Below are 20,570 nucleotides of genomic sequence, written 5' to 3'. Positions count from 1 at the left end.
TAACCACAAATTGAAGTGTCGTGCAAGGGCATCACACAAAGGACCCTTGCTACACGTTGAAATGCAATGGCTTCCCCTTCTTCTACTTTTTGAAAAGCTCCATCAAAAAGATACCATAATTAGTCAAGCTCGTGGCTACTTACATGTGGCTACTTGAAGCCGTCAACCATTTCTAATGTACCGCACCATGGCAAAATGAATGATGGCTTACCAATGGGCAGTAGGAACCTGCACTCCATGATAAAGATTTGCCTTGCATCAATTTGCAATCATTACACCTTCTCATGGTAATGTAAAAGATCTGTTGAAGTCATAAATAGTTTGAAAACTTATTTCACTGGCTGTAGGCATAATAGCATAATGAAACCCTTCAGCAACTACGGCATTGCGATTGTTACTTTTAAAATTACCCCAATAGCACCTTTTGTACTACCAAATCAATACCACCCGGTAATTTGGACACACAATCTTTCAGTGCTTTGTTTAAGCACAGTTGAACATTCCGAGATACATGAAGCCTTACATGAGAAACACTTTAAAAATATTACCATGCGGTGCAGGTGCCTGATAAGTCAACAAGCCTGCACCCTTCGAGGCAAAAACCAGCATGTGTAGACATGGCACAATGCCATTAAAGAGGGTAAACATGGGATGTCTGCAACAGCAGAAGGCATCAAGCAAAAACTCTCCATAAAATTGCAATTAAAGAATAAGCAGCCTGACTATTACTTTTTGCATCTTGCCATAACATCTCAAAAGATACTATGACACAACCTGATCATTCTTACAGCGGTACTTTGAACAAGAATGCAGGAATTTTTTTTTTGCCAATAGCTTGACAGCATGAAAAAGCTTGCCCTGCTCCCATACTCAATGCCGCAGTATGGTATCAGTGCACTTAGAGTAGGGAATTCTTACATGATGCCAGAGGCTAGGGGCTACCCAATACCACTATACAGCAGACACTATCGATGCCTTGTATTTGTTCGTGGAGTGACCCCATGCAGCAGCTTTGTGAACCCGGTAAAACTCAGCTTTCCATCCATATGTCGGACCCAATCATGAAAGACAACATGGACGGGCACCGTGGCTGAAAGGCCTACCTCCTGTTAAAGACAGATGTAAGAGTGAAAACACATATAAGGCCCTCGTGTTCATATTTTACAAATGCATAGATTATGCATGCTTTGTATACTAATGCATGACCCATGAATGAGCATGGCATGCATAAGCATGCAGTACATGAGCATGGCATGCATAATCATGGTCCATGCATGAGCATGCGCATGAACATGGCCCATGCACAAGCATGGCATGCATGTTAGTGAATTCCTGAGAGACTTACTCGAGCTAATTCTTCGACATTAACCACTCGATTGCCATCCCTTTCAAAGTATTCATACGCTGTCCTCGCATACTGCTCCCAATGTTCAAGTGCTTCAAGCTGGTGTACGCTGATTGCAGCAGCACAAAACTCTTGAAAATCCAGCTTCTTGAAAGCAAGAGAATCCATCTAAATTGCATACTCATTCAGAATAATCAGTGAAAAACCTCATGAAAAATGGCATGTTAACTCCTTCAGATCTCTCTCTCTCTCTCTCTCTCTCTCTCTCATCCTCATTACCAGGTTCTTTCTTTCGACCCAGGATGCATGCCTGGCAGCCACCACTACCGGGCACACTTTCGGATGATCTCACTTGACAGACCACGTAGCCCACATTGATGGTGCTACACCCAACTTGGCCAGACTGCCTCCCAAGTGCAACTTTAGAGAGAGCAACTCCAGTTGCAGCAAGCACCATGGCCAAGGCGACCCTCCACACGGAAGATCCGCAAGACACTCCAGATGCACAAGGAAACTCCACCACAAACAGTAGATGTGGAGAGCTACATGAGGTCACAGATGCCGAGCCCACACAATGACTGCACATTCCCTCTTTGGACAGAGGACATGTAAATTTTCCTACCACACCACACGTCTCATCCATTCTAGGGCTACCTTGTAACTTTGTCACGTGATCCTTGTAACATGATCAGTCACATGATGGTGATGGTTTATCTAGTTGGCTAGTTTGTTTTCTAGTTTTTTGCCATGATACTACGACATCATGGATTCATTGTAACACGTTTGGTCTCATGAACCCTTTGGTCTTTTGTAGACGTTCATAGATTCTCTCTCAACCCCCCGTATCCTCTACACCCACTTTGTATCCACGATGATAAGGATGGTGATCCTCCATGATGAGGATGAGGATGACGATGATGATCCATACATATCTACATTTACCTAGGGATAAGTGTTAGACTTTGTTATGTTGTTTTTCAAGGCGAAGATATTGATCATCAGGTTTGGTGACTTGGAGAAGAAGAAGGCCTTCCTCTCCAAAAGGATGGCCCTTTAGGGGGAAAAGATTTATTTGGATGAGGATCTTACACCAGCACAGATAGCACACCGGAAGGAACACATGCCGCGTGTGCTTGAGGCAAGGAAAGAGAGGAAATGGGCGGTATACAGAGATGGCCGAGTCATCATTACGGAGAGAAGGCCCGCTTGACGGTGCGCGGCCTATGAGACCTTACGATTCACGGTGTGGAATTGCAACGGAGCCCTTAGAACAAATGCAGGATACTTTGAGGATACTTTTAAACACAGTGATATTATGGCAGGCATTTTCTCACAGTCGGGAGTGCACATGGGTTGGTCATATACAGTGGCTTATCGAGATGGCAAGGATCATATGCTCTCACACACTAGAACTCTAAAGGGGGAGCGAGCACAGTGGACTACTTCATGGGATCTCCATCATTGATACCTAATGTGCGGGGTTTCACGATTTCCAGTAGGCCCATTGGCATAGCAGTCGATCATGCATACCTGAGTTTCACACTAGTAGGTAGATCCCCGAGAGATGGGCCAGTCACTCATCTACCTAGGTACCCGAGATATCAGTTTACACGTGAGACAGTTGGGGTTTATCGGGATGCAGTATCTGATGGCTTGTTCGCTTTAGACCCGCATAGCCCTCTGGACGAGATCACGACAGGATTGGCAGGTGTTCTACATGCATCCGCCTCATATGCCTTTCCCTACACTATGATCCCTTCCACCCACCCCCGCAGCACTGCCCCACAAAATAGTTGGTATGATGATGAGTGTCGTGAGACACGAGCACAGCTACAACGTGAGATTGCCATTGGGTCTCACACGCATAGACAGGTCAGGATGATCTTTCGGCGCCTTGTGCGGAGGAAGAAACGAGCCTATCTGGCTAAGCTAGAGGAGGTGATCTACCAACTCTTCTTGGGGAAGGACAGCAAGAGGGCATGGAAGATGTTTCAGGAGAGACAGCCTGGTACTCCGATTACGGCACCTGAGGCATGGCATACTTATGCTAGAGAGCTATATGATGCACCAAGACAACCCCCCACCCCCCCTCCACTGGGAGCTAGACCGGCTAGCAGCACCTTTTTTTACTATGCGGATGGTGCTAGATTCGATAGACAAGTTACAGAATGGAAAGGCACAGGATCATGATGGGCTAGTTGGAGAGCACTTCTCATATGCACGAGACACGTTGGCTCCGCTCATCGTACATGTGTTTAATCGTGCCATTTGTGAGGGTTTCCTGACAAGCTGGACAGAGCATATCATTGTACCACTCTTTAAGAGTGGGGACCCCATGGTACCAGGCAACTACAGGACGATCATGATTAGTCATTACTTGGCCAAATTATATGGCTCTATATTGGAGTCGGAGCTGAGCCGATGGGCAGAGAGGCATGGTCATCGAGCACATGGGCAGGCTAGCTTCAGGAGAGGATTTACTACCTTGGATCACATACTGAGACTTCGGGCACATGAAGAGGGCAGGGCACAGAAGAGAAGGATATATTGCTGCTTTGTGGACTTCCGCAAAGCCTTCGATACCGTACCACGTGCCAGGCTTATGCACAGATTGCATGATATTGAGGTACCTGAGGATATGCAGTGGGGGATATATGCTTTGTATGAGTCTCTGAGACAGGCAGAGTCCGAGCTCTAGGCGGACTATCTGATAGGGTGACCAGCACGATAGGGGTGAAGTAGGGATGCCCGCTATCGCCCACCCTCTTTGGATTGTACATTGATGCAGTCCCTGATTATGTAGACAGATTGGGAGGCCCAGGGGCATGCCTGGCAAGGGTGTCGATACCCATCTTGTTATATGCTGATGATATTGTTCTAATCTTAGACTCTCCAGAGGGACTACAAAGACACCTGGATGCATTACAGGCTTTCTGTGCGGATAGAGATCTGACAGTGAACCTTGGGAAAACCAAGGTTATGGTGTTTAACACCACACAGGCACGGGTGATGAGATCAGAGCCTCAGTTCACTTTCTGAGGGGAGCCGGTAGCGTACGTCAGGTCATATGTCTACTTGGGAGTTACTTTCACAGGACCGTGTTTCTCCCTGAAGGAGGCAGCAACAGCTAGATTAGCTCGAGGGCATGCAGCATTGGGGGCACTTGAGAGGCAGTGTGCACACATACAGTTTCAGGAGCCATGCACCAAATTGTGGCTATTTGATACGCTTGTCACACCGACCCTCCTATACGGAGCTCCAATTTGGGGGCCCAGTATACATTACAGATCTCAGAGAGGGACAGATGAGGGATGGAGGCAAATGGAGAGACCACTGATCATGATGATTGCCCGCATGATTCGGAGCAAATCATCAGTACCACATGAGATTGTTCAGGCTGAGCTAGGTGCCCCACCAGTAGTAACCAAGCCCCTATTCCAAGCAGTTACCTTTTTACAACGGCTATGGGAGCTCCCTCAGCAAAGGTACTCCCGTTTGGCATTGACCTCATCCATACAGTTGGCAGAGGATGGAGATACTCATTGTTGGTACGCTCAGATGAGATCATGGTTTGACCTACATGGTTTGCGGATAGAGGCACTACCACCCGTTCAATATAGTCTGCATTGTCCATTTTTGGATCTCACCCGCTCAGAGCAAAACCGCGTGATCACGATGGATATCATCAGAGTGGACACAAAGATGACATGGACTAGCCCCCTTGAGCCCTTGGGCACGAAAATGGCTCATTACAAGAGCCATTTTCTACACCTCTCACCGGATGATTTTATCACCTGCCCGGCGTACATGGATGTACACCTATCACATGGGATACGTTGTGCCATTGGACAGATCTGGACCTCATCACACCAGCTGCGGATTGAGACAGGGCGATATGTGCATCAGATCGTGGATGACCGCATTTGTCAGCTATGCTACCAGGAGGTAGAGACAGAGAAACACTACATTTTCCGATGTACAGTCTATTATGAGATCCGAGGGAGATATCACTGCCTCTTCCGAGAGGGTTTTGGGCCATTACACAGGGTCATGGAGTTTGAGGATCAGAGATGCCTCGGATTGTTTCTACTTGAGCTCAGGAGACACAGAGAGACCCTCTTGGCAGACAGGAGGCCGAGCCATGATGTACCTAGACAGAGGACCCTGACAGATTTCTTCGGCACCAGCACCAGCAACCCAGCCCACACACCTCCTGATACCTCCTCCATTGGGCCATCAGGGCACCGACCACGCTCCCAGGGAGTCACCACTGATAGAGCAGTTATCTTATGTTGTGCTCATCGGCCACGCCCACCAGGATCCCGACCACGGCATCCTCACCATCGCCAGATCAGAGCCATTATTGCTCGGCATCGGAGGCGCCTACCTCGCTTCTACGACCTCTCCATTCTAGACAGCCCCATGGCGGAGATACTTGATCTAAGGAGAGGGCAACACTTCAACTGATCAGCATACATGAATCTACCTGATATACATTTTTCAGTATTTTCCAGTATTTTCTACTCAGTATCATCTCGGAGTCTTACAATTCTGTTCTTATAACTGTAGGACAATCAGTTTATTGTACTTTTTAGTCTCATTTAGTTGTTCTCTTTGATGAGACACCAACTTCAAATGTACTCTCAGTTTTGGTCTCATAGGCCAGCCGCCACTATGGCCTCTTAGAGACGTTAATATATCATATCATTTCATTTCATCATCATCTCTCTCTCTCTCTCTCTCTCTCTCTCTCTCTCTCTCTCTCACCACCATACTCCACACATCCGCCACAGCTTCTTTCATCTGCACGCGGCGGTCTACCGCCAAGCTACCTTGCGGTTCCATGGCCCATAACTGTTGGTATGCTCAGAAAGAGGATGAATTATACCAACTTTTCTTAGGGCCGAACTGCAAAAAGGCATGGAGGAAACTCCAAGAAAATCGCCCTCCCACACCTATCACCTGCCCAAACACATGGTACTCCTATGCACGCTCCCTCTATCATATCCCCCATCAGCCAACCCTACCCCCACCACCAGACCCCAGTCCCACCACCTCCACCTTCTTCACAAAGGGCATGGTCCTCAAGGCCATTCGTAGACTACGCAATGGGCGAGCCCAAGATCACGAGGGACTCACTACCGAGTACATCTCGCATGCCCATGATACCCTAGCGCCCCTACTAGCCTACATGTTCAATAGAGCCCTTTGTGAAGGATTTCCACCCTCTGGGTCCACCAACACCATCATCCCCATCCTCAAAGCCGGAGATCCACTTGATCCTAATAACTACAGGACGATCATGATTGGTCACACATTGGCCAAACAAACTCTATGGATCAGTGCTAGAGGCGGAGCTTAGTTCATTTGCAGAGAGCCACAGATGCAAAGCCTCAGGACAGGCTGGCTTTTAGAGGAGCTACTCTACCCTTGACCACATCTTCACCCTCCGTGCCATCATCGAGGAGGGTAGAGCACGACACCAGAGGATTTACTGCTGCTTTGTAGATTTTCGCAAAGCTTTTGATACTGTACCCCGAGCCCGCCTCTTACACCGTCTACAGGAGATCGGAGTCCCATGTGACATGTTTTGGAGCATCATCGCCCTCTATGAGTCCGTCACCGGATGAGTGAGAGCCCCGGGAGGTACATCACAGGAGATTTCCAGCACCATTGGGGTGAAATAGGGCTGCCCTCTATCACCCACTCTTTTCGGCCTCTACATTGATGAGATCTCGAGCTTCATTGATGGATTAGGAGGGGCAGGTCCCACACTGGCAAGCATATTGATCCCCATACTACTTTATGCAGATGACATCATCACTCAACCAAAGGGTTTCAGAGACAGTTGGATGCCTTACATGACTTTTGCACTTAGCGGGACCTCTCTGTTAACCTTGGTAAAACCAAGGTAATGGTCTTCAATACCTCTCGCCCCGTTGAGCTTCACATATAGAGGGGATCCTATGGAGATTGTCTCATCCTATGTCTACCTTGGTGTCACTTTCAGTGGTCCACGCTTTACCACGCTTCCCGCAGCACATGCTAGAGTGACGCGGGAATATGCAGCATTGAGCTTACTTGAGCGGCAGTGCTTCTAGGCACATTTCCAGGAGCCCAGGACGAAGGGCTGGCTTTTTGACACCCTCGTCACACCAGCCTTGATGTATGGAGCAGCTTTTTGGGACATTTATCCGATGAGGATTGGCAGCGAGTTGAGAGGCCCCAGGTCATGATGTTCTCCTGTATGATCCGCAGCAAACCATCAGTCCCACACCAGATTATCCAAGCAGAGTTTGCTACAACCCCGATGGTAGTGGAGGCACTCTTCCAGACAGTCACGTACCTTCATCGCATCGGTCACATGGATCCCCACACGTACCCAAGGCTTGCCCTGGAGTCCTCCAAACACCTAGCACTTGAGGGACACTCTGGAGTATGGTATGCACTAGTTTCCACTTGGTTCTCAGTATATGGGCTCTGCATGGACCGCCTACCCCCCCTTCAGTACAGTTTGGACTCCCCTTTTTTCCGGCTGTCTCACGAGGATACCAACCGGGTTATCCGGTCGGATCTTCTTAGCCTCTACACACATTGCTGCTTCCCCAGTTGTACTTGGACCTGTACATTTCTGCATTTGCGAGTTTCCGCAAAATCAAAGCAAACTCATCAATTGGTAACAAATAACTCATTACCCTACACCATTTTGTTATTTGCAAGGGGATTTGCAGGTATTTTGGCAAAGGTGTGCACTATAAGCCAAATATTTGGCTTTTTGTCAGTGGGCACACACACTGTAGATGTGATTGCAGATCGTTTGGGCATTTGCAAATAGCTCAGAATGCAAGGGATGTATTTGGGGTTTCGGTACAGGACAAGCTTGATGGCAGCAATTATTCCTTGTGGAGCTTAATGATTAAGAATCTGTTGGTGGCCAAGGGCCTATGGGATTTCGTGTGTGAGGATAACACCCATCCAGATTTTTTGCGCCTGCCAAGCTTCATGATTAAAAATCTTCTGCTGGTGGCCAAGGGCCTATGGGGTTTTGTGCGTGAGGATAACACCCGTCCAGACATTGTGCCTGCCAAGGTGAAGGGAGAGGTCAATCTGCAGCACCCTCACACAAGCAAAGAACTTGGGATGTAAGAGATGCACACACAGTCTCTTACTGCTCAAGAGGTTGATAAAGCCTCATATTCGGACATGCAGGCCGCCAAAGCATGCATGGGCCACTTTGGAAGCCATGTACTAGGCCAGAAATGAAGCCAAGGTTGCATACCTATAAAAGGAACTTGAAGGGCTACACATGGATGAGGAGGACTTTATGTCGAATCACTTGACGAAGATCCAGACTCTTCAAGAGCACCATCTCAATGAAGTGATTCTGGACAGCTAACGTGTGTCCACCACTTTGAACTCTTTGCCAGAGACATACTTGGCTTTCCACACGTCACTCAACCTATCCACGATGGGAAACCCTAACCCACTCACATTCCAGGAATTGGTGGGTTTGCAGGAAGAGCAAACTAGGAAATACATGTCTGCTGGTAGGTGTGGCCAAGACCAACCTTTCGTAGCAAATAGCAAGGGCAAGGCAAAGTGGGTGGCTATCAGCCTAGGGTTGATTCCGGACAGCCATCAAACAAATCCAAGGATGATGCACGCAAGCCCAGGAAAAAGGACAACTATCACTATTGCAAGAAGCCATGGCATTACACTGATGAATGTAGAAAAACAATTGCCAAGAAGAAAGAGTCCGGTATGTTTGTTGCAGACTCCTCAACTTCTAATGCAAGTAAGGATGATGCATCTGCAAACTTTGTGCAAGAGGATTGGGCCTTTTTTGTTTGCAACTATGATGCCTTCAAAGAGGACATGTCTCTCAGTGTTAACGAGACATTAGAGGCTGTATAGTACTTTGATAGCGGCGCCTCTGCGCATGTCACATCGAGAAGGGATTTGTTTACCAGGCTAGGGGATACCCCAGAGGAAAAAAAGCAATCTCATGTGCTAATAACTCTGCTTATCCCAAGTCAAGCTTGGATCTGCGAGCACCTCCCCCCCTTGCGATCTGCATTACCTGCGCCTACTCCCCCTTTCCCCGCATCGTCTTTGCAAACACACCACCCACCCACCCCAACCTCATTACGCTTGGGCATAAGCTCCAAAAAGACATAGATGTCTATAGAGTGAAATATGATCAAAAAGGTACAATCCCCATGAGCCCTATGCCTAATATAGCCCAAGGCCCCCAAAAGTACACATGTAAATGACCCTAAGCTTAAGTGCCTAGGCCCCATCCCCCATGTGCATGTGCAACCAAATCTACTTCATGACAAGCGAATTCAGTTCTTGGGTAGTTTTCATTTGGCAAGTCACGGCCCCTTCTAGTCTTCACCCTCAGGAGGACTCCATGGCAACTACTCCGTCACCCCTAATTGAGGCCGCCGTAACTTGCTTATCTTTCTCTGAAGTGAACCTTCAGCTCCACGCTACAACTCTTGCATCCCTCCACTTTGGTAAGCAAGATTGTCAGTAGCCTCCCTATGCATGGACAACTCAGAGATCTTTAGGCTAGCCACCTTGGTGGGCTTGCAAAGATCACTAACATTCATCCTCTGGGGTGTGGCTACTACCAAGTTGAGTTCGACTCACCAGTGGCTCAGATCGAGTCATGCAGCTGAGCCCCGTTGCATTGCGTACGGCCCTTGCCTTCTTTGCACAATGGCAACACGGCTTCAACCCAGCATCCGACCCACTGGCTAGCATTTCAAGCTTTCCCGTGACAGTCTTCTTCCCAGGCCTCAAGAAGGACTACCTTCCTCTTCTCCCAGTGATCGGTGGAGCCATCGGGAGAGTGATGGAATCCCCCCCCCACTACCACTTCATCCATCTCCATTTCTCAAGCCACTTCTATGGGACTATCACTCCATAGAGCGGCCAGATTTGTACCATGTTCACATGTGACCAGGCCAGTGTCCCATGTGAAAGGCTCAGTCATCTTGTGTAACATGGACGGGAACCAGTTTTGTGCCACCCGTGTGTGACCAATATTGTGCCATTTGGTCCATCTCCATTTCTGGAGCCACTTCTATGGGACTGTCACTCCATAGAGCGGTCAGATTTGTACCATGTTCACATGTGGCCAGGCCAGTGTCCCATGTGAAAGGGAAAGTCATCTTGTGTCACATGGACGGGAACCAGTTTTGTGTCACCCGTGTGTGACCAATATTGTGCCATATGGACGGGAGCTTGTTTGCTGCCACCCGTGTATGACCAGGATTGCGTCTTACCCATGGGACTGTCACTCCATGGTAGGACTGATATTTGTGCCGAGCTTCGTCTATGGGATTGTCACTCCATAGGAAGGCCCATGTCAGGATTTGTGTTTTGCGTATGGGACTGTCACTCCATAGGAAGACCAAGACTTCACATTTCTGTTGCGCCAGTTTTGTGCCCGACAAGAAATTCTTGTACAAGTTTCATGAAAGGGAGATTTCGTCCATTACATGTGCACATGCATTCATGTTTGCATGCATAAACTTATTTTCGCATGACTTGTTTTCATGTGTTGCCTGCTATGACGAGCCAGGACACTGGACGAGGACGCCCCCAGTGTACCGTGGTGTACCGTGGATGTGTTGTTTCCTGACAAGTTGGTGTGGCGTGTGAACAGGTGGTAAGTATTGCCTTTCAAATGCAAAATCTATAAAGTAGTGTAAACCTTAATATTTATAAGATTGGGTGTTCACACATTTAAATTTATGGCTGGACACCTTCCAATGTGGGTTCCCAAGGATTAACCATTGATTTAGGCTTAATAATTTTTTAAGACTAAGGATTGCACGGAAAAACTCCCTCCAGCACGTGGATGGTGTGTGGGGGTGATTGATGGAAGGAGGCGCCTAGTGGGTTGGAGAAGGGGGGAATGGTTTCACCCACCTGCCGGCTGCAGCTCTGTACCCGCCTCTGTACCCGCGATCTGCTGCTGCTCCTGAATCCACCTTTAACCCGGCTGCTAATAAGCCTTGTACCCAAGTACAGGGCTGCCTGCTGCTGCCCTGTACCTGCCTGGCAATCGTCTCTCGTTCTCAAGAGAAGACACGGTGTTTTGAGATCGGAAGCAAACACATACACTTGACTCAATGGACAGCCAAGGCAACTCTTTGGAAGTGCCAAATTTGAGAGGTCAATCAAGTGCCTCTCACGATTCCGATGCATTGCATGGAAGGCACAAGCCTCTTGAGAGAGTTTATGACAGTGCTTTGATGGGACAGTCATCCCGTGGAAAAGAGCCTATGCATGAGGATGAGCCCAATGCATTGAGGGCTGAATTGGAACACATGAAGAAGATTTTGCAAGCAAAGGAGCAAGAGCTGAAATTTTTGCATAAAGATCCCCATATACAAAGTGTCATTGAAGCAAGGAAAGATGATGCTATGGTGGATATAACCTTTAAGTCTATGGCTCGTGAACTGGGCTAGAAGCCAAGGGAGTTGGCACTCTCCTATGTCATCCGAAAGGGTGATCTCAAAGAAGGAGAGGATGGGTTACCCACGGCTTTTGTAGGCATATCTTTAGGCTTTTCAGTTGAGGTCAACTGTTTAGAAGCCGGGGGGGGTCACCATTTGGTCCATCTCCATTTCTGGAGCCACTTCTATGGGACTGTCACTCCATAGAGCGGCCAGATTTGTACCATGTTCACATGTGACCAGGCCAGTGTCCCATGTGAAAGGGTCAGTCATCCTATGTCACATGGACGGGAACCAGTTTTGTGCCACCCATGTGTCACCAGTATTGTGCCATTTGGTCCATCTCCATTTCTGGAGCCACTTCTATGGGACTATCACTCCATTGAGCGGCCAGATTTGTACCATGTTCACATGTGGCCAGGCCAGTGTCCCATGTGAAAGGGTTAGTCATCTTGTGTCACATGGACGGGAACCAGTTTTGTGCCACCCGTGTGTGACCAGTATTATGCCATATGGACGAGAACCTGTTTTCTACTACCCATATATGACGAGGATTGCGTCTTACCCATGGGACTGTCACTCCATGGTAGGACTGATATTTGTGCCGAGCTTCGTCTATGGGATTGTCACTCCATAGGAAGACCCGTGCCAGGATTTGTGTTTTGCCTACGGGATTGTCACTCCATAGGAAGACCAAGATTCACACTTCTGTCACGCCAGTTTTGTGCCCGACAAGAAATTCTTGTACAAGTTTCGTGAAAGGGAGATTTCGTCCATTACATGTGCACATGCATTCATGTTTGCATGCATAAACTTATTTTTGCATGACTTGTTTTCACATGACTTGTTTTCGTGTGTTTGCCTACTATGACGTACCAGTACACTAGACGGGGACGCCCCCAGTGTACCGTGGGTGTGTTGTTTGCTGATGAGTTGGTGTGGCGTGTGAATAGGTGGTAAATATTGCCTTTTTGGCCTTTTTCAAATGTAAAATCTATAAAGTAGTGTAAACCTTAATATTTATAAGATTGGGTGTTCACACATTTAAATTTATGGCTCGACACCTTCCAATGTGGGTACCCAAGGATTAACCATTGATTTAGGCTCAATAATATTTTAAGACTAAGGATTGCATGGAAAAACTCTCTCCAGCACGTGGATGGCGTGTGGGGGCGGTTGATGGAAGGAGGCACCTACTGGATTGGAGGAGGGGGGGAATGGTTTCACCCACCTGCCGGTTGCAGCTTTGTACCCGCTATTTGCTGCTGCTCCTGAATCCACCATCAGCCCGGCTCCTGCTGCTACCCTGTACCCAGCTGCTCCTGTACCTGCCATCAAACGGGCTGCTGCTATTGCTGCCCTGTACCCGCCTAGCTGCTGCTCCTGTACTTGCCATCAAACGGGCTGCTGCTGCTGCCCCTGTACCCGACGGTTGCTGCGCTTGCACCCGCCTGTGGTGGCTCCTCCGGCCAGTACCCGCCTGTGGTGGCTGCTCCAGTACCCGCCGGCTGCTGTCTACTGGGGTACCCACCATCCAACCTATTGGCTGCTGCTACCCTTGTGCTCGCCCCATCAGTACCCGCCGACTACGGCTGTCTGCACCGACCATTAAAGGGGGGACAGTCTCCTCACCTTAAATCCCAATTTGAATCTAAACCAGGTACGCCCCCCACGACTAAGAGCACTAGGTCCAGGTCCCTAGGGATCCCGGTGTAGGAGAGTGGCAAACCGCCAGTCCAAAATCACCGTCGGACTTGGTGGTGCTACCAAGCGCACCAGTCGGCAGGCCACATGAGGATACGATTTTGTCAGCACTTACTCAGCAACCTCCCGACGCTAATGGGCCCCCTCCCCAATACCATCAAGGAACCCGCCACCACCCCCCCTTTCTGGAGACCGTTGCCTCGTCATGATCCCGCTCCAGGCATCCAGATTCCCCTGAGGCCCTCTGGCCCTTCAGAGCCTCTAGCGGGCCCGACCTCCCCCACCCCCCCCCCACGGACCCCATCTTGTGCTCTGGCTCCCCCCCCTTTGGCTCCTTCTGCCCCGGCTTCATCAAAACCCTACCCCCCCCCCCCCCCCTCTTCCGCCTCGACAACACTCCCGCCAGCCATCGCCGGCTGCCTGACCCAGAGAGGAGGCAGCAGGCTAGCAGGGTTCACCACTTGATCCACTATTCCTTTGAGCCGGTAGCGATGACCATTGTGGCCTCTCCGGTGCATGCTCTCCCTCCGGAGTCGCCAGCAAACAACCACCCCCCCCCCCCCCCCCCCCCCCCGCCGTCCCTAAGCCCACCCGGGTTTTGGGGCAGCCAATTGACTACAACTTCTGAGGCCTCCCTGTCGAGGTAGCGGGCATCTTCGAGGAGATGGTGGCCTCCATTTGCATCTATGTGGTTTTGCATCACTCCAGACCTGTAACCCCAGAGAGTGGCGCAATGATTTTCTCCTTCCCTCTTAAGTGCAGAGGTTGGAACTTGGAGCACAGAGTCGGTGTGTACTGCTATTCACAGACAGGCCATAGAGCTCTCACACCATCTACATGATCTGCGTATCGCCAACGTGCTCACTCACTTTTGGCCATAGGCACGCATGGAGGTGGGTGGGTTTGGCAACAAGGACCCGGGAGGGAAGCTGGTGTCCTCCAGTCTAGAGGTGCTTCTCTTTGTATTTCTTTGGTAGTGCCTCTCCCCCCCTCATACAAATACCTTCATTGTGACAGATGGAGCCCAGAGTATGCATACTCTAGGGCACGGACAGAGTGGCTACACGAGGATTCATGCCGATCTGGCACAGCTTCGCCCCAGGACAGATAGTGATTACTCTCTGTCCAAACCCACAACCAAAAATTTTCGAGAGGAGGGTAGTTCCAACAATTCCGCCTCTCACCGCTCTTAGTTATGTGGATTGTCTCATGGAACATTCAGGGTTTGGGAGAGCCATAGTGCTTACAAAGATTCGATACCCTTGGAGAGGAGCTCCACAGAGCTGTAGTTGACGAGCCGATTGACATTCTCCTCCTCTAGGAGCATCATCTTTCCGAGGGGCATACTATCACTACGGGAAGATCCCTCAGGGCAAGTGTCACACCTTTTGGTCCCATGCTTTTAGCCCCTCTGGGACCTAGGGTGAGGTATGCATTTCCATCAACGAGCAACTCTTACATGCAGTGGTCGATTCTAGCACCGCTGTCCCTGAGAGAGCTCAGTGGGTGATCATCAAGATTAGAGAGGTCAGAGTGGGCTTTCTGAACATATACGCGATGATTGCCACAGTAGGCAAAGCCACTTTCTAGAGCATGGTTTGACAATCCCTCCCACAAGTGGATTTTTGGTGCATGGGTGGTGATTTCAACATGTTAGGAGTCGACAGAGGATAGGCTTGGAGGTGGCATGGCTATAGTGTCATGCACGGAATACTTGCCCTGGGAGGAGTTCATTTTTGCTTTGAGGGGACAGGACCCTTGGCATTTATTGGAGTTTGGACGCAGCCTTGGGAGTGCGCTTTTCGCGATCCTACAGGAGGAAAGCAGGCCCCAACCTCTCCAAATTAGACCAGTTTCATGTAGATGAGTGGGCTTGTCGACAAGGCACGGCACTGGCAGTCTCAAGGCGCTCCCTCCTCAGTTTCTTTTAGATTTCTGGAAGAGGCTGTGGGACAGTTTTTGGCCGCGAAAGATCTCTCTTTCTGTTGAAGCTGGCGCATCAGAGCCCGGTGCGGCTGGCATTTGGCTGGCCATAGGAGGTAGGCCAGCAGCCTATTCGAGGTGTGGCCCCACAAGCAGTCCCAGCGTCACTGCCTTTGGGACTGAATGCCAAGGACTTTGCACCTGGAGCCATGTCTCGGATGCTACCATCCCCATGTGCTTGGAGGTGAGCCTAAATGGCTATATGGTTGGGCAATGAGCTAGATGCCTAAGTCTGTATATTTTCCTTTTTGCTGGAATTAAGTGGGAAGAGGAGAAAATCCATCACGTGGATCATCTGGGTTCTATTTTGGGGGTGCTTTTTTGTCTTCCAAGGCCCAGTGGTATGGGACACTTAGGGTGGAGGATGGAGTAGAATCAGAGGTGAACGGGATGCTATGGTAAGATAGCTCAAGCGGTTCTTTAAATCGTTGCATATCTATGGAAAAAGCAAGAGCTTTTTGTCGTCTTTGTGTATGTTGTTTGTTCCTTGACAATCCCTGTATGCATGTGTTTGAGGGTGAAACCCTAGGCCTGGACTTGGTGGTTTTTATGCACATGAGGCTTTATGACTGTCAGCTGTAATATACAGAGAGCTGGTCGAGTTCTGCAGAAGGCTGAAACCTGTGCACTTCTGGTTGTGCACAGGAGTTTATGCTTTTTGGGACTCCACCGCATGCTTTTGCTGTATATAGCTGTAAACAGCACTACCTTGGATGAGCAACTGCATGAGAGGAGGGGACGGGGAGACCTTAACACGTGTATGAGGCGTAAATACAGAAGGGCGCAGGAGTGGCTGTGAACTGCAGCGTGGTGTGGCATGCTTTCTGGCTGCCAAACAGCACTGTCCGCTTGAGAGGAGGGGATGTGTATGAGGCGTAACTACAGAAGGGCGCAGGAGTGGCTGTGAACTGCAGCGTGGTGTGGCATGCTTTCTGGCTGCCAAACAGCGCTGTCTGCTTGTTACACACAAGTATGGAGGCAGGCCTAACCAAGTGTCGTATACAGTAGAGGCCCACAAGTGCATGCATACAAGGCAGACAGGAGGTCGAGTCAGAGGAACACTTCATATGCAGGTGCATCGTATATTATGAGATTTGAGGGAGGTTCCACTGTCTCTTCAGAGAGGGGTTTGGACCCTTATCCAAGATTATGGATTACCCACATCAGCGGTGCCTACACCTCTTCCTACTAGAACTTCATCGCCAAAGAAACTCATTGATTACAGAGTCGAGACCCCACGGGAGACCTCCACCCCAGCCCCAAGCAACCATCATTCAGTTCTTTCAACCACGAGAGGATGCCACACTAGCCCTGGATGATATACCCACACCCTCATCGAGCCACAAATTGTCGAGTTCCCGACCTCCTGCCAGACCCCACTTTGATGTGACTCTAGATCCGGCCACGGCACTACAGCAAGCCTGGTGTACAAAACTCCTTGGCCCTCGCCAGCAACACAAACATCAGCACCAACTTGAGGAGATCTTGGAGGGACACAGAGCCACCTTCCCACACCCAACGGATCTGCAAAGCCTTCTACAGGCTAACCCCATGCTTGATCTCCTTGACGGCCCCCTCCTACCGGGGGGGTTAGCTCCATAGGTTGTATGATGATGATGGTCCCATTTTGTATCAGATGGCTCGGATTTGACATTCCCAGTTCATAACTCTAGTCTTTGTTTTCTTTTGTACCATGATAAGATTACATGGACACTATTGTATCACTTTTGGTCTCATAGACCCACTGGGTCTTTTGAAGACGTTTAATATATTTTTCTTTCTCTCTCCCCGAGGCAGGTTTCACTTTCTCTTGAGAGAGGGGTTTGGGCCCTTATCCATGATCATGGATTATCTAGATCAGCCGTGCCTAGGCCTCATCCTACTAGAGCTTCATCAGCATAGAGACTCACTCGTTAGAGAGTGGAGGCCTTGTGGGAGACATCCACCCCAGCCTCAGGTGACCATCACTCAATTCTTCCCACCAGGAGAGGATCCCACACCAGCCATGGATGACATACCTAGAGCCCCATCGAGCCACACATCCTCAATTGCCCAACCACCCGCCAAACCCTACTCTGGTGTGACTCTAGATCAGGCCACGGCACTACAACGAGCCTGACGTCCCAAACTCCCTAGACTTCACCAACAACATAGACCTCAGCCCCAACTTAAGGAGATCTTGGAGAGGCACAGAGCCACCTTCCCACGCCCAATCGATCTGCACAGCTTTCTACAGGCTACCCCATGCTTGATATCCTTGACGGCCCCCTCCTCCCGGGGGGTTAGCTCCATAGGTTGTATGATGATGATGATCCCATCTTGTATCATATGGCTCGGATTTGACTTTCCCAGCTCATAGCTCTCATCTTTGTTTTCTTTTGTACCATGATGAGATTACATGGACACTATTGTATCACTTTTGGTCTCATAGACCCATTGGGTCTTTTGAAGACGTTTAATATAACTTTCTTTCTTTCTCTGCCATGTGCTTATAAAACTCTCTCTCTCTCTCTCTCTCTCTCTCTCTCTCTCTCTCTCTCTCTCTCTCACACACACACACACACGCGCGCGTGCACCCACACCTGTGTGCACATGCACATCAAGTAACATACCGAATTCAAAATTTCAAATAACCTCGCCGCCTTCATAGCATCAGTTGTGTTTCTTGCCAAAGCCTGCACCACATCAAGTGTATAGTTAGAATGTTGAGACCAACATAAAAAGCAACGAAAAAACCAAGAATCAAGACCACAAACAGCGAATTCTTTGCCCAAATCCTAGGTGGACATCAAAACGTACCGCTCGAAAATTGTCCAGAGTAACACGCCCATCCTTATTGGGCTCAAGTAAAATATATTGTGCACGCAGATAGATTAATTCATCTTCTGTAAGCGTCTTTGATAGGGCCTGCATAGTAAGTTATTGCATCAGCACACAACCTTTTAGTGGTTATCGAGTACAGGTCTAGACCCCAACATAGCTGTAAATAACCCTTTTTTTCCTGAGTGTAACAATCCTTGTTTCCTAGCATGTATCTAAAACATCAAACTAAAAGACGAAACAACATCAATTCCTTGATATCAAACAAGGCATACCTGTGAAACAAACATGACCATAGCTATGGGAAACAAGGTAACGACACTTTTAAGGAAGCCGAGAGGGGAAATGTCATTTTAGCAAGGGTGATGCAAATAAGGGAAAAGAAGGAGAGAGGAGGAGGAGAGGGGGAAGGGAAGAGAAGTTGTGACAAGGTTTGCCCATAAGATCATAATAATTAACTTAATTAACAACAAGATCATGCGATAGTGCTATGCAACAGAGAATTTAGTGTGTGCTTCATTCACAGACACTGCAATAGGAACCAAAGGATGGAAGGGTCCCCCCTTGTGAATGTTCTTTTATTCTGAAAATCTCGATACAATGCTTTGCAAATGCAAAGATACATTGCCCTCAAACAATACCAATTACCGAGAAGTTGGCTTTCGATGTCAAGGATATCTGTACCCACTTCCTTTTCCCAATGTACTTGCCAAAGTGGGTGTCCTAAATTCTTCCATTATCATGGACAGCCCAGCCTCATTCACATCTGCCTTATCGGCCATCTTCACTCCACACCAACCACCAATTCCCTATTGAGAAGGGTCAAAGAAAGCAGACGAATAAGTGTCGATGAAAGTAGAGTATTGGAGTGGGGTATGTTAACCACTCCGTAGGTTAACATGGTTGTTGGCCTAGGAGGGCTACAGCTACACATAGAAGTACACAGTACACAGAGATCATAGAGATGGTTGTCACGATTGTGACGTACGTGTGTATCAAATCCTCTTTTCATTGCTGATTCCTGTTGCATATGCAAAGAGTAACCAGCCAAGGGAACCCCTGCCCTCGACTGGTTGCGACTCTTCGCCAAAGGATGTACCTCTTCATCGAATAGCCACCTCCCTTCGACGAATGGTTGTATCCCTTGATGAATGGTTGTGCCTCTACATCGAATAGACACATCCCTTAGCCTAAAGTTGTATCCTTTCATCTATGGTCATGTCCTTTCGTCAAAGGACATGCCTCTTCAAATGTGTCTCTTCATCTCCTATATAAGAGACCTATTGTAATCAATTTAATCAATTCAATTCAACCTTCTCTCAAGTGTTCTCCTGAAGTCTCTTGTTCTCTAAGTTAAGTAGTTAAGTAGTAATTAGTACACAATATGAGGGATTAACAATACAATCCTCACAATGGTATCAGAGCTAAAACCTTTCCTACCCATGGGTTGTGAAGCCCTCACCCTCTCCGCGGCACTCCCCCTTCCACCCCTCTTCTCAATGTTGTATGGAAGCAGCGGAGCGATGGTGGACTTGGCGTAAAGCTTTGCCCGTGGTGATGGTTTTTTTTTTTTTTTATCCACACCCACGCACACGCACCTTTCGTGTCTCCGAGAGGAAACCCTTTCTGCATACCTGGATTACCCCCTCCCTGTTGCCGGTGGTGGTAGCCGTTCGCTGCAGGCCATGAGCCCTCTCCTCGCTTCGTGCAGCTACCGGCCCTCAACCCCCCTTGCTAGTGAGTATCGACCGCCCCCTCTTCGCATCGTGCAGATGCAGCTTGTGGCGCCTTTTCGAAGAGGCACACCCCCTCTTCCGGTCGGGTACGTGACGATTCCAAGCCGCCGTCACCCTTAAACCATAAACAAAAAAAAAAAATCTTTAGGCACGCTACGTGGCATTTGGGCCCCTAATCAAAAAAAAAAAAAGTGTACGCGAGTGTGAAGCGTCCCCCCTCTTCCGTTGGCGATTCGACGCTTACCCCCAGCTGTTAGGATGTCGTCGACTGCACTTTCGCCTTCATCCTCTCTCCCGGCTCTGCCCACGTCACACTGTGTGCGCGTTCTTGCCATTCACGTGCATGCTTCATGGACAATTTTCCAGAGGATCCCTACATGCACATCCCCCCCTACCTTAGTTACATCGACGAAATTCCCTAGGCTCTCCTTCCCGAACACAGCCCTCTGCGTGTCCCCACTCTGGAACCAGTGCCACTTTCTGCCGATGCTGGGTGGATTCCAAGTCTCC

General features: G+C 48.9%; 1 protein-coding gene across 2 annotated transcripts in view; it reads right to left on the bottom strand.

The window, feature by feature from the left end:
* Window positions 1–525: 525 nt before the first annotated feature.
* The window catches only part of LOC147638288 (CDPK-related kinase 5-like), an 88,600-nt gene continuing 68,555 nt past the window's right edge, over window positions 526–20,570 (bottom strand). Inside the window, exons 9-12 of one of the 2 annotated variants that reach the window (XR_015265835.1) lie at window positions 18,304–18,411; window positions 18,117–18,179; window positions 1,346–1,454; window positions 526–1,106 (exon numbers count right to left, since the gene is read on the bottom strand). Coding sequence is in view for 1 of the 2 variants with exons in the window: in XM_086798191.1 (XP_086654317.1) it covers window positions 966–1,106; window positions 1,346–1,513; window positions 18,117–18,179; window positions 18,304–18,411 (480 nt within the window). In the remaining variant the exon portion in view is untranslated. Of the gene's footprint in view, window positions 1,107–1,345; window positions 1,514–18,116; window positions 18,180–18,303; window positions 18,412–20,570 lie in introns of both variants that reach the window. The other variant, XM_086798191.1, reaches the window with a different exon arrangement.

Source organism: Cibotium barometz, chromosome 5 (genome assembly GCF_041138505.1).
Source record: "Cibotium barometz isolate CiBa-2024 chromosome 5, ASM4113850v1, whole genome shotgun sequence".
NCBI lineage: Eukaryota > Viridiplantae > Streptophyta > Polypodiopsida > Cyatheales > Cibotiaceae > Cibotium > Cibotium barometz.
The sequence above is the reverse complement of the archived record's forward strand: the minus strand, read 5'-3'. Positions and strand labels throughout refer to the sequence as shown.